Source organism: Eumetopias jubatus, unplaced genomic scaffold, assembly GCF_037043125.1.
Source record: "Eumetopias jubatus isolate StellerSeaLion01/CBP00866 unplaced genomic scaffold, mEumJub1_p1.0 scaffold_1, whole genome shotgun sequence".
Lineage (NCBI taxonomy): Eukaryota > Metazoa > Chordata > Mammalia > Carnivora > Otariidae > Eumetopias > Eumetopias jubatus.
This window is the reverse complement of record NW_028274807.1, coordinates 184384326-184396763: the sequence shown is the minus strand read 5'-3', so window position 1 is coordinate 184396763 and position 12438 is coordinate 184384326. Positions and strand designations below refer to the sequence as shown.

At 51.1% G+C, this 12438-nt stretch overlaps 1 protein-coding gene across 1 annotated transcript in view; it reads right to left on the bottom strand.

Annotated features, from left to right (window-relative positions):
* Positions 1-12438, bottom strand: part of LRIG1 (leucine rich repeats and immunoglobulin like domains 1) — a 110955-nt gene that overhangs the window by 35466 nt on the left and 63051 nt on the right. Inside the window, exon 4 of the mRNA XM_028110332.2 lies at positions 1260-1397. Within this exon, the coding sequence (XP_027966133.1) occupies positions 1260-1397 (138 nt within the window). The remainder of the gene's footprint in view (positions 1-1259; positions 1398-12438) is intronic.

The following is a 12438-nucleotide window of genomic DNA, read 5'->3' as shown; positions in this document are numbered from 1 at the left end:
GTGGCTAAAACAAAAAGGGAAAAGACGAGAGTTTGCTTCCACGGAGAAGGGAAGGGGATGAGGCATTTTTCACCTCTCCGTCAGGTAGCAGCCCAGGACAGGGCACATGAGGATTCTGTGCCAACGGGCCTGGACTGTTTGTTCTTAACACTCTACATTAAAGAAGAACAGTCTGTGTGATGGAGATACACGGGCCAGGAGCTGCCAAAATAAAAAGTCCCTCCGGCTTTCGTGCAGAGAGAGGTCATTGCCATTCGGTTTAGTGCTTGCCGATTTCTTTGTCCTAAGCAAGGGAGTACCAGGTGGCAAGTGGACACCTCTGGAAAGCCCTGAGTGGGGGCTCAGCACTGTCACCCTGGCGTAACAAAAGCCAGGGCCTCCCGTTTCCAATTCTGGTGTCGTGATGCAACCTCAGAAATCGCTCCCCCTCTTTGGGGTCTTGGAAAATCCATGTGCCAGGCCTTGGCCTCCCTGAACAGAGGGGTCAAAACAACCCCTAAACCAGCCTCATGAATGAGCCCCAAAATGATTCAGGATCAGTAATGATGCAGGGAATGAAAACTCACATGTCATTTGAAGATGTCTCTGGAGACTGGGTTTTTAGTTTCTTCCCCAAAACATTTTTCTACCAACAAGCAGGAAGCTCAAAAGGTTTGAATGGTTCTTCCTCCCTGCTCCCATCCAATTGGGTGTGAGAAGGGCTGTTAGGATGGGTGAAGGGGATGCAGACCAAAAGAGATCTATGAGGTCCTGGGAACCCACACAAGGGCATACGTGCCTCCTGAAGAACCCCCATGCCAGGCTTCAGGAGGTGGTGCCACAAAGATCTGCACGTACCAGTTAAGCCTCGGCAGGGAGGCCTCCCCGTGGGGCCGTTTGCTAAGTACCCCTGAACCTTCTCTCCTGGCTCTCCTGCCAGGGAGCCCAGGAAGTGAGGAAGAACCCAGGCCTCGTACTCAAGCTGCATCTGTACTCGAGGGCTAGCTGCTCCTCTCAAGTGGCGGGTCCGGGGGACTCCTTTGCCTCTCCCTGCCTCAGCGACCACCCCTGCAGTCAGACTAATGCTGCTCGATGAGGAAATGCTCTACAAATGCGCCAACAGAAGACGGTGGACTGGGGTCCCCCGCCCTCTGCCCTGCTGAGGGGAGCCAAAGGCGCATGCCCAGCCCCGCCCCTCAGACTCAGCTTGGGCACGGTGGGGAGGGAAACACACACTCTGCATCCACACCTGGGGGCCGACGGCAGAGCAGGGCACTTACAGCTCCTTTAGGTGCAGCCCGTGCGGAAAGCAGGTGTTCCGGATCTCCGTGATGTTGTTCGAGCTCAGGTCCAGCACCTCCAAGGAAAGGTAAGGCTGCAGCTGACTCCCCTCCACACTGCGGATCTTATTGTGCTGCCTGAAACACACAAAGGCAGGGCACTTGAACGTGTCTTTTTGCCAAGAAACATTCTCCCCGCCGTTTCTTTCAGACACCTCCTTCCCTAGCTGATGCAGACAATTCTCAAAAGTGGTGGCGCTCTTCACATGAGGGCTCCCGTTCTTCTTTCCGCAGAGTTATCACCTGCTGGCTGGGTGCTACAGAGAATATTGAATTTTCTGGCAGCCACTAGTTTGTCTGCTCAAGTTCAAAGCCTAGGCTTCTCTCCCCAAGGACAAGAACGCAGGGGTCACAAATGCCGTGCAGAGAACACCGAGATCAGAACGCAGAGCTCACCAGTGCATATTCCCATGAAGAATGTGCCCGGCGAACCCGCCAGTTCCAGGTGCCGTTCTCATCTAGAACCTTCAGAACAGAGCCCAGCCCCATCATGTATGGGACTGCAGGCACAGAGCCCAGAGTTCAGGTCTAATCCAACTTAATGCATCATGACACACCTCATGGTTTCCCAGGCGTGAAGACAGGCACAAGGGATTTTTTTTTTTTTTTTTTTTTAATGACACACTTCTGACAACCTAAGGGGAACTGGAACTTGGTGCTCAGTCTGCCTGGAATTAAATCCTTGGACCCGCCTGACTCTCCCCGCCCCCATAGCTTTGCTCCTCATTTCCTCGTATGGAAGATGGGCCGCAACCCCTTCTGGGACATGGATCACCCAGCCGAAACCACACGAAAGCCTATGTTAACCTAAGTGTCTGAGAAAGGCATTTTACCACCATGACTTAGTTACACCTGTAGTCATCTTTCTGGAAAGCCCCCAGCCTAACTGATCAACCCGTATTTACTCACCAGGAGAAAGACAACAAATGCTAACCGAAGCTGGGGGGGACCTGCCCGCCCCCCACCCCCCGTGGGTTTGGCCCTGCCGGGCAGATTCAAACCACAGCAGCCCTAACCCCAATATTCAGATACTTCAGAATCTGTTGGGTGGCAGTGCTGGGCCTCTGGTTCCAGGCGCTCACTTGGGCCAGTTTCTGAGTCAACAGTGTCAGGGTCCCCGGCCAATCAAAGCATTCTTGAACACAACACAAGCCAGGCGTCGCTTACTAAGTGGCATCTCTTTTAAACAAACACTTGACAAAATCGGTTCCAACAGGCATAAACAAGGTTCTCTTTCCCAGAAGCTCTGGGGCTGCTTGTCAATTCCTTTGTTTTTTTCACAACTCTCCCAGGCCCTGAACCCAAAAATCCATTTACGAGGGCACAACTCCACACACAGGGAAGTCTTCCCCAGAATGAAAGGCCACTTTTCCCTTCACGTCCCCTCCCCGCACCCCCCCCAAAGCGATTTCCTTTGAGTTCTTTATTATGTTCTTAATAAAGATGGTCTCTTCAGTTTTGGGACTCCAAAAGAAAAAGGAAAAAAGAAGACCTTTATTATGTTAAGTATGGGAAAAGAAGAACAAGAAATAAGGGCCGCAGCGCTGAGCCTCATCCAGGAACTGTGAGTGCAGGGCCGGTGAGCCGGGAAAGGAGGATCTGAGACAAGCAGGCAAGCAGCACTGATGGCCCCAAGTCACGGAAAACGGGACCAGACACAGAGGAAGGGGCCACGGGACAGCTGTGAGCCCGCCCCCTCCGCCACGCTTCCCCCACGGTGCCTTGTCTGTCTCCTCTGTCTCTGCCTTTCATCTTCTACCTTTCTTTGTCTCTTATTGATTCACGGACTCGAACGGGTTCTGGGCCCCTGGGCGTGCCAGGCCCGCTCTGGAGGAAGGACGCTGACATGAGCACTGGGGCTCTTTCACGTGCTGCAGACCTCCTTAGCTAGCCACAGAGGCAAGTCCTGGGGACGAGACACAAGCAAGCGGGGAAGTGAGGATGACAGAGGCACAGGGGACGAATCGTGCCAGGAGCAGTGAATTCTGCGCCCTGAGCAGTTTGTGGGGGCCAGCGCCAGAGCAGGCAGGAGGCCGACACGGGGAAGACCCAGGCCGGGGGCTGGGAGGGCCGGCAGAGCGCCTCCCTGGCCAACCTGGGGACGAGGGGCTCCATGTCACCACAGTGCAGGAGAGGGAGGGCAGCAACACAGGGACAGACACAAGAGAAGAGCAAGAGAGGGGCCCAGGGGATCTGAAGAGGACAGCCGGGGGCTGCGTCAAACAGTGGTGCCGAAGGTTCCGGTCTGCAGAGGTAAGCCGGTTGGCAGGCTAGTGGCCACACCTGCATCCTTGTTGGCTTATGGGCCGCTCCCAACTCAGTAACCGGAGAGATCCTGGTAAGGCATCCCAAGGAATGGGGGAAAACATCTGTAAATCACGTATCTGATAAGGGATTAATATCTAGAATATATAAAGAACTCCTAAAGCTCAACAACAAACCACCCCCGCCCCCCGCAATTAAAAAATGGGCAAAGGACTTGAACAGATGTTTCTCCAAAGAAGACATACAAATGGCCAGTGAGTACAAGAAAAGATGCTCAACATCACTAACCTCACACTCATACAATGGCTACTGTTAAAAACAAAACAAGTGTGGACAAGAATGTGGAGAAAGGAGAACCCGGGCGCCATGCTGAAGAAAATGGTCTGGTGGTTCCTCAAAAAAGAAAATACCTCACGACCCAGCTGTACTACTTCTGGCTCTATATCCCAAAGAATTGAAAGCAGATCTGAAAGAGACATAAGCACACCTGGCCAGCTTCTCTGAACCCACAGGCTCCTCCCCATCTCTCTCTCACTCTCTCTCTCCCTCTCTCTCTCTCTCTCTCTCACACACACACACACACACACACACTTTCCACTCCTTCACCTGCTTTATTTTTCTCAAAAGCTCTAATTAACACCTAGTATATCCAATAATAACTTAGTTCTAGTCTAACACCTTCTATCCCACCAGGCTGTGGCTCAAGGAGTGACTGGTCTGTTCTGCCCACTAACGTGTCTCCAACCACTGGAACAGTGTGAAGCATGTAAAGGGTGCTCAATAAATATGTGCTGAATGGTTCATAAGAAATGAATACAGGTTAAATTTCTGAATCTCACAGATTTGAGACTCGCCAGCATTTAAGCAGAAGCAAAGCATGCGGGCAGAGGAGTTCAGTCTGAGAGCGTGAGGGAAAGAAAGAGCGTCCATGGCCCTGAGGCAGGGCTGCCCAGAAAACACAAGAGATGTGGCCTGCAGTGGCTCCCCAGGGCCTCGGGGCTCCAATACTGCTGGTCCCAGCTGCCCAGGGTGTACAGCCATCTCCCCACTGGACCGGTCTCCCTGCTCTTCACTCCAGCCCAAAGCCCTGATCAAATTCTTCCTGAACTTCCATACTCTGGAAGACGAACCGCACACTTCTGTGTGTGCCCGTGGACTCTACCCACCCCAGCCCCAACACACAGCAAGAGTCACACCGTGTTAGACATCCCTGTGGACCGTGGCCAATCCGCCCCAAGGCCAGGGTTCTTCCTGGGCTGACACCTGGCACAGCACAGAAGAGCATGTCAGGAGCACTGCCCTGCCGGCTGGGGTTCAAATCTCAGTGACGCAACTGGCAGGTGTGAACCTCAAGAGGAGCCTCATCTATAAAGCGAGGTGTGAAGTTCCTCTGCCCCATGGGTGATGGGACCTGACACAAAGCGGTTGCTCCATTAAACCAGTTCTTGTTTTTATTAGTCATATTTGTATCCTCACAGCCAGGCTCAGGATCTGGTTTGTGGGAGGTGCTCTGGCAAAAGAATAAATGAATAAAATTAATGAATGACTGGTTCCTGTCCATCCCTCTGCCACATTTCAGTGCAAGCAGGGAGGCCTGACTCCCCTCAGGAAAAAAAGCGTTGACTCAGAGCTCTCAGTCTTCTTTTGGTGCAGGAAATAAGTGTGCTCCAACTGGAGAGTGTCACACCCCGCCACTGGGAGACCAGGCTGAAGTGGGTAGCTGCGCCTCAAAGCAAATCCCAGATGAAAGCGTCTGCAGGACTCCACAGCTAGAGACCTGCTGGATCCCCAACCACCCGCAGGACATTCCCCTCCTCACTCCCGCAGCGAGCATGGCTTACGTGCACTCACCCTGGCTCCAGCCCACCACACTCTACCCTATCCCATCTGGGGAAGTCGGTCCGCCAAGACACCCCCTCCAGACACCCATCCATAAAGACCAGAGCCCACAGGCAGAATTCAGGGGAAGCCCTCCTATCCCCTTGAGAGTAGACAGCTGTGAACATGTGTTTGCCGCCCTGAGTCCATCAGGCAGTCCACTTTCAAGAAACTGTCCATGCTTTTAATGCCGCGTGCAACGTGGAGGTGGTCATCAGGTCTCTCCTTTAATCTAACTAACTGTCCCGTTCCCAAGAAGGCCCACGCCTATCTTTATAACTTCCAGATCCTTGTTCAAGTTCTTTTTAGCAACAGCTGACCAATAACTCAACATCTGTATGCAGCAGGCCCTGGGTGAAGCCTCAGGGAAATTGCACAGCCATCTAAGGAGGTAGGTACTATTATTCTCTGTACTTGATAGCTGAAGACACCGAGGCTTAGAGATCTGCTGGAATTCTTCTGAGGTCACACAGCTGAGAAGAGGAACCAGAAAGCAAATTCAGGGGAGCAGGACTAACCGACATGCCCTCTGAGAGGCTCTCCCAGCAGAATTTTAAGGACACTGTGCTGGACTCAATCCATAAACCTTCAGCATAGCTTGGCTAGGTCTGAATGCTAGCTGGCTATTTCCTGGTCACCTCAGAGTGGTCTGCATAATTGGCCTCAGCTAGGCCTCGCTTTTGTATCAGCTTCCCGGAGGCCTGCGTGAGCAGCAAATTTGCAGAGGGCTTTGTGCGGCCCATCTCAGCAACAAGGCAGAGGAAGCTCAAGTTCTTACTCATGGATATTCTGGATGGAAAGAATAGTTCCTTTGAGATCATGTCTTTAAGGACCTGTATTTGAGGGAGGAACGGCTACCTTTATTCTTAGGGAATCGAGACCTGCAGAGGGATGCCCAGCCTCTCTGTGCCATTAAACTAAATCAGAATGGTTCTGTGGCTGAGGGACTGGGGAAGGTGCAGGGTGGATCACGGGCACTTGCCTCCGCCCAGTGTCGGTTTACTCCTCAGGCTGTCCTCTGGGGCGAGGAGAACTTAATACGGTGCAAGTCTATTAAACCAACACCTGTTAAAGGCTTCAAAAATAAAATCAGTCTTCAAAGGCGGAGGGCAGGCTAGATAAGCTCTCTCCACTTGGCTACATTTTCAGAGCCAATGTTAAATTGGACAGTAAAACAGACAGAGGCATTTGAAACCAACATTTAAAACTTTTTATCATAAGTGACTGTTCCACTATGGGTCTGTGAAAGCCTCATTTACAAGGTACTCCCGTTGGTGGTAGAAAAGATCTCGTGTCACTGACAACAGCTAGAAAGAAAGGGAAAGGAGATCAAAGGAAGCAGGGTCAAGGTGGGTCAAATGGATACAGCTGTTTCCTGAAATTATGCACCTATTGTCTACACCAGGAGTCAACAAACGTCTTCTATAATAGGCCTGATAGTATGTACTTTAGGCTTTGTGCGTCACGCATTCCGTCACAAGTACTCAACTCTGATGGAATGTAATATGACAATACGTAAATGAAGGAGTTCCAGTAAACCTTTATTTACAAAAATAAGCTGTGGGCCACATCTGACCCACTGCCTATAGTTTATTGACCCCCTGGTCTACACTATAGCAACCAGTTTGGGTTGGTGGGGGAGTCACCCAGATTCTAATTCTAGCTCTGATGCAGCCTTGGGACTGTTTGTAAGTCACTTTCTGCATCTGGTTTAACTACCTGCAAAAGGGCACTCTGCCTCGCTACAGCAGAGAACCCTCCCATTGTTCCTCAGTGCCCATGTCAGGCGTCACTAATTAGAATCCTGCCCACCGGTGTCTTCTCTACCTCTTCAGGAAGTGGGACCTAAGTCTTCATCATTATTATGTCCCTCAAAAGACAACCCAGGATTCTGACCAGAGCCAGTGGAGAAAACAGGCAAACAGGGTGATCTTACAGAGACTGGAGATCCTCACTATTTATCCTTATTCCTTTTAATTCTTCTAATTAGGCAAACACACTGAAGTCGGCCAACGCACCGTCCTCACATCGAAGCAGGTACGCCCTGCAGCTCTTCCAGAAAATTATGGTGACTCCCAGAAATCCACACTGTCAACTCCCAGAGTGTTGGTTCTCACTAGTAACAGCATGTCTTCCATGTTATCTCAATATCAAACTTTCAAAAGGTCTTACTTAACAAAATCAGCAAAATTCAAATTCCCCAGACCTTGCTTTGTTTGAACCTCTGGCTAAGAAACAATCTAGCCCTGAGATGGAGAGGGGGGGCGGGCGGGAAAGTCATACACCTGCCCACAGTCTCCGCCCTGCACTCACCACGGTGATCCTGCCGAGCATCCTTACACTCCACACCCTGCCGGCTCAGAGCACCAGAAGCACCTCGTACCTGGCCCATCCCGTACTGCCCCAGAATTTGTTCTATGGCTCTGCTCCCCAGCACCTGCAGCCCCCACAGCAGGCACTCCAAAGTCTAACCAGAATGGACGAAGGAGCGCACACACCCTTCAGGGCTGCTTGGGGCTACAGGGTAATTTTGTAGCCCATACACGGAACCCACAGAAGGCGACCCCGTTATTGTTGATGTAGTGTAAAACTCAGTGCAGGGCAGAGAGGTCCTGATGCCTACCTGAGGGGGTTGGCTGTATTATGGCAAGCGCCAAAAGATGCTAATCATTTCAAGAACACAGATGAAGAAAATCATTTCTCCTTTGCTGAATACTACAGCACTACCAAAGGGGCCATATAGTCCAGTGGAGGCAGCTGCTGTATTTGTTTGCAGATGTTTTCATGGCAGTATCACAGGCCTACTGAGAAGGGCATTCACTCTAAGTGCAGAGCTCAATGCCTTTGTACCACGTGGGTTCACCCATGTACCCACCGCTCAGATCGCGATTCAGAACGAGTGCCGCCTCCTTCCTGTCCCTCTCCCAGCGGTTCTTCTTCCCAAAGGGAACAGCTCCGTTCTACCACCCATGACTAATCTTGCCTACTTTTGTGCTTTATACACATGTTCTCGCTCCAGACAGGCTCTTCAGTATCCGGCTACTTTCACTCAACATTCTGTTCATGGGATCCATCATGCTGTTGCATGAGCTGTCATTAATTCTGCTTCATTGCCGTGTGATACTGTATACAGTATATAGCAATTGATTTTTCATCCTACCGTTGATGAGCATTGAGTCATTTCTAGTTTGGGTTACTGCAACAACCACAGCTATGAGCACATGTTGTGCGTGCATCTTTGGGTGCCTATTTGCATGCACCTGGGGCAAGCATCTACGTCCAGGCGTGGAACTGATGCACCATTGCCGGGCACACATCTGTTCGGCCTCAGCCGACACTGCTCAGTCTTCTTTTAAACCAAATTCCCCAGAGTTGAAATGTGTCTGAAAAGCCATTTGATCCAAGTGCAATGTTCCCCGCTGCTTCACTCAACCACATTGTCAGAGGCCACCACCCTCCCATGTCCCTCGGCCTGCACCTGTCCCTCCACAAAAAGCATCAGGAATATAGCCTGGGGCCACAGAGCATGGCCAAGCTCAATCTAATCTTGTTCAGGTGTCCAACAGAATATTTTAAATGGGGGCCAAATGAGCACCAAAAAAGGAAAGGATAAAAAATAATTCCAAGTCCCAAATTGGCAAGAAATAATGTACCTCATGTACCAGGATCAACACCATGAGCAACTCGAAATATGAAGGTAAGGAGGCTGCACAAAGGAGTCCAGAAGAGCACGCCTAGGCCACTGTGAAGAAACGTTCGGCCTCCCCGCACGACAGTCTGAAACCTCACCCCCTCACTAGCCCGCTTCACATTCGTTCACCTTAACGAAAACCAAAACCATCTGTTCTACTGCATAAATTGACAGTTTGCTCCAAGAAACCAGTGACGCCTCAGAAACGGCCCAGCCTCGGTTGTGTGCTGGACAGGAAATGAGAATCAGAATACGCAGGTTTCTTTCTCTCTCCCCCTCCTCCTCACTGCCCACCCCTCCCCACTGCTGCTGGTGAATCATCAGTTCCCTGGGGAATTTTGGCAGATTCTCAGCCTGGCTGCAGATGACGTTCCGGATCTGTTTATTCAGGTGGAGATCGGATAAAAAACAAGAGCAGCCCAGTGGCGGGATAAACAGCCTCCAGCAGGCGGGGTCAGCCCTCCGAAGGCAGGACCGGGCTGTGTCAACCAACCTCCTGACCCCTTCACTTCCTTTAGGGTCACTTTCCCCTTGGGGTCTTCAACGAACTGTTTTGATTAACTCCTTGCAAAGGAGACGTGATGTCCCATCCCCTTGGGAGTGGGTGGCCCCAGGCAGCTCGATGCAGCAGAGCCCACTGGTTTCCCCCACCCTTACACACAGCAAGCTGGAAGCCTAAGATCGGGAATGGGGAAGCTACGCACGGTTGCGTCAGCCACCACGGTTCTGTGACGTCTAGAGTGACCCAGTCCATGAATGACTGTAAATTGTCAGAATCCCCATCCCAACTACCAGGGTTCTGCATTCCATTCCAAGATGGACAAACAAACAAAAAGAAAACCTCCTAAGGAGGGGTACATGGCTGAGTCAAAGAAGCTAATCAGAAAAGGCTACCTACTCTATGATTCCAATATAGGATATTCTGGAAAAGGCAAAACAAGGGGGCCGGTAAAAAGATCAGTAGTTGCCAGGGGGTCCGGGGAGAGAGGGATGAACAGGTGGAGCAAAGGTTTTAGGCAGTGAAACTATTCTGAATGATACTGTAATAGTGAATCAACGTCATTAAACATTTGTGGAAGCCCAAGGAATGCACAACAGTGAACTCTAACATAAACTCTAGGGTTAGTTAATAATGTATCAATATTGGCCCATCCATTCTAACAAAGTTACCACACTAGTGCAAAATGTTAATAGTGGAAACTGGAGGAGGCAGTATACGGGAAGTCTCTGTACTCTCGGCTCAATTTTTCTGTAAACCTAAAAGTGCTCTAATAGTCTATTAATTATAAACAGATCAAAACAAAGCCTCCTAAGGTATTAAGTAGTCCCGAGGTCATTACATCATTAGAATGTAATTAGAATTTTGAGCCAATCTTCTTTACTGCCATATCCTTCGCACCCAGAACCAGGCTTGGAACATAAATGGTGCTCGATAAATATTTGTTGAATAAACACATGAATTACAACTTTAAGTTCAGTCTCCCACATTCACCACCACAAACCTGAACAAAGGAACGTTATTCAGAAAAAAAAAATACAGAGGCAAGACCAACCATCCAATTAAAATTTTTTTTTAAAGAAATTAAAGGTTTAGCCTAGAATTTATTAGGTAGAAAAGCAGTCATATTGAAAATGCCGAACGAAATGGACCTTTAGGTTAATTGTGCATTTTCCCCAATTTAACCCCAAACCCCGGACATTCACTGATTAGCCGGGGTTACCGTGCATCGGCCAACAGTCTGCCCTTCCTGTGCCTGGCAGCAGTGAGGAGCAGTCCTACCCAAGATCCCCATCATCCCTCGGCCACAGGGGGAAGGAAAGGATGATGAGGAATTCAACTCGGGGAGTGCCTATCGGACACCAGTGACCTCAGGAAGACCTACAAGCCACACCTGGACTGCACTCCCCAGGAGGAAAGGCTGTGCCGATTTAACACGGGCCAGGACTCTAGGGGTTGGCCAACGCGCGGAGAGTCAGTCCCATGACCCTGGCAGGTAACCTGTTCTGGCATCTGAGCAGGGCAGAGAGGCACCAAGCTGAGCCAAGATTCGGAAAGCCGAGAACAATCAGCCCCTTCCACTCGAAGTTCCCATCTACACAGGGCACCCCTGGGTCAGGAAAGCTGGAAGTGTTTCTCTACTGGTCCAGGCCACCAAGGCCGCTCAATTCTCTCCCTCGGCCTATCTTCCCCTAAATCCATCAATACATCCTTGTTTTCTTCTCCCTTTCTCCCCTGCCCTGGCAGGTTGCCACGCTGCACACAGCTGGTGTTCCTCTCCAGCACCCTGGAGCCCTCACAGACGAGGGGCCCTGCTGGGAAGTCCGCCGAGTGGCAGGCAGGCTGTCAGGCGATGTCCCATGGCACCGCAGTCCCCGACACCAGCGGGGAGCCTGGGGATGCTGCATGAACGCACCGGGCTCGCCTGATTGCTCCTCGCTGCCATCTGCAAGCTCCATGTGGTCTGTGCCCACTGGGCTCGGGCCCTCAAGGGGAGCAGGGAAGAGAACCTATGTGCCTAACGATGAGCTAGTGGCACAGATCCTCCCAGAGTTGAGGGGCTGGCAAAGCAAGGCAGGCGAGGTGGAGAGATGGCAGTGGTGAGGATCCAGGCCAGGCTCCAAGCCCAGAAACCTTCAACAAGGGATGTCCACTGAGCTCCTCTTAGAAGGGTGTGACAAAGCCACAATGGGTGGTCCTCAAACTGCCGACTCGACGCCGGGAGGGCAGGGTGCACACGTGCCCCTCTCCCTGCCACGGGACGGGATACAGCTACTCCACGGCACCCAGCAAACACCCCTCTCCACAGTAAGTGCTGGCCGGCAGCAGGGGGAGGTCACCTGTGAATCTAAGACCCCAGTAGGCTTTGTCACTAGCCACAGTAGTTTGTGCGCCTGGGAAACCTCACCACCCAGGACCTGAACATGGGTTTCCCTCACTGTCCCAAAGTCGGAGTTACACCACTTCGTATTTAGGAAAGACCTACCCACATCAGCACCTGTTGTTGCTACACTACAGAAACCTGGAGAGGATTTTTCTTTCAACAGAACGGTAATTGCGTCTTTGCTATACACCATTTTGGCTTACAAAAGGTTTCCTAGGAACACTCCTCTTTCAGATAGCCGGGGAAATCTGCAAGTGGAACCTTACTCAAAATTTCCGAACGAGAGCTAACGTTCTGGTGGCCACCATTTCAGCCTCGGACACTGAGCAGTACTTTGCACTCAGGATCCCGTCCACACAACGAGCTAGAGCAAAAGGCAGGGTGCGCTGCTGACCGATTCCCA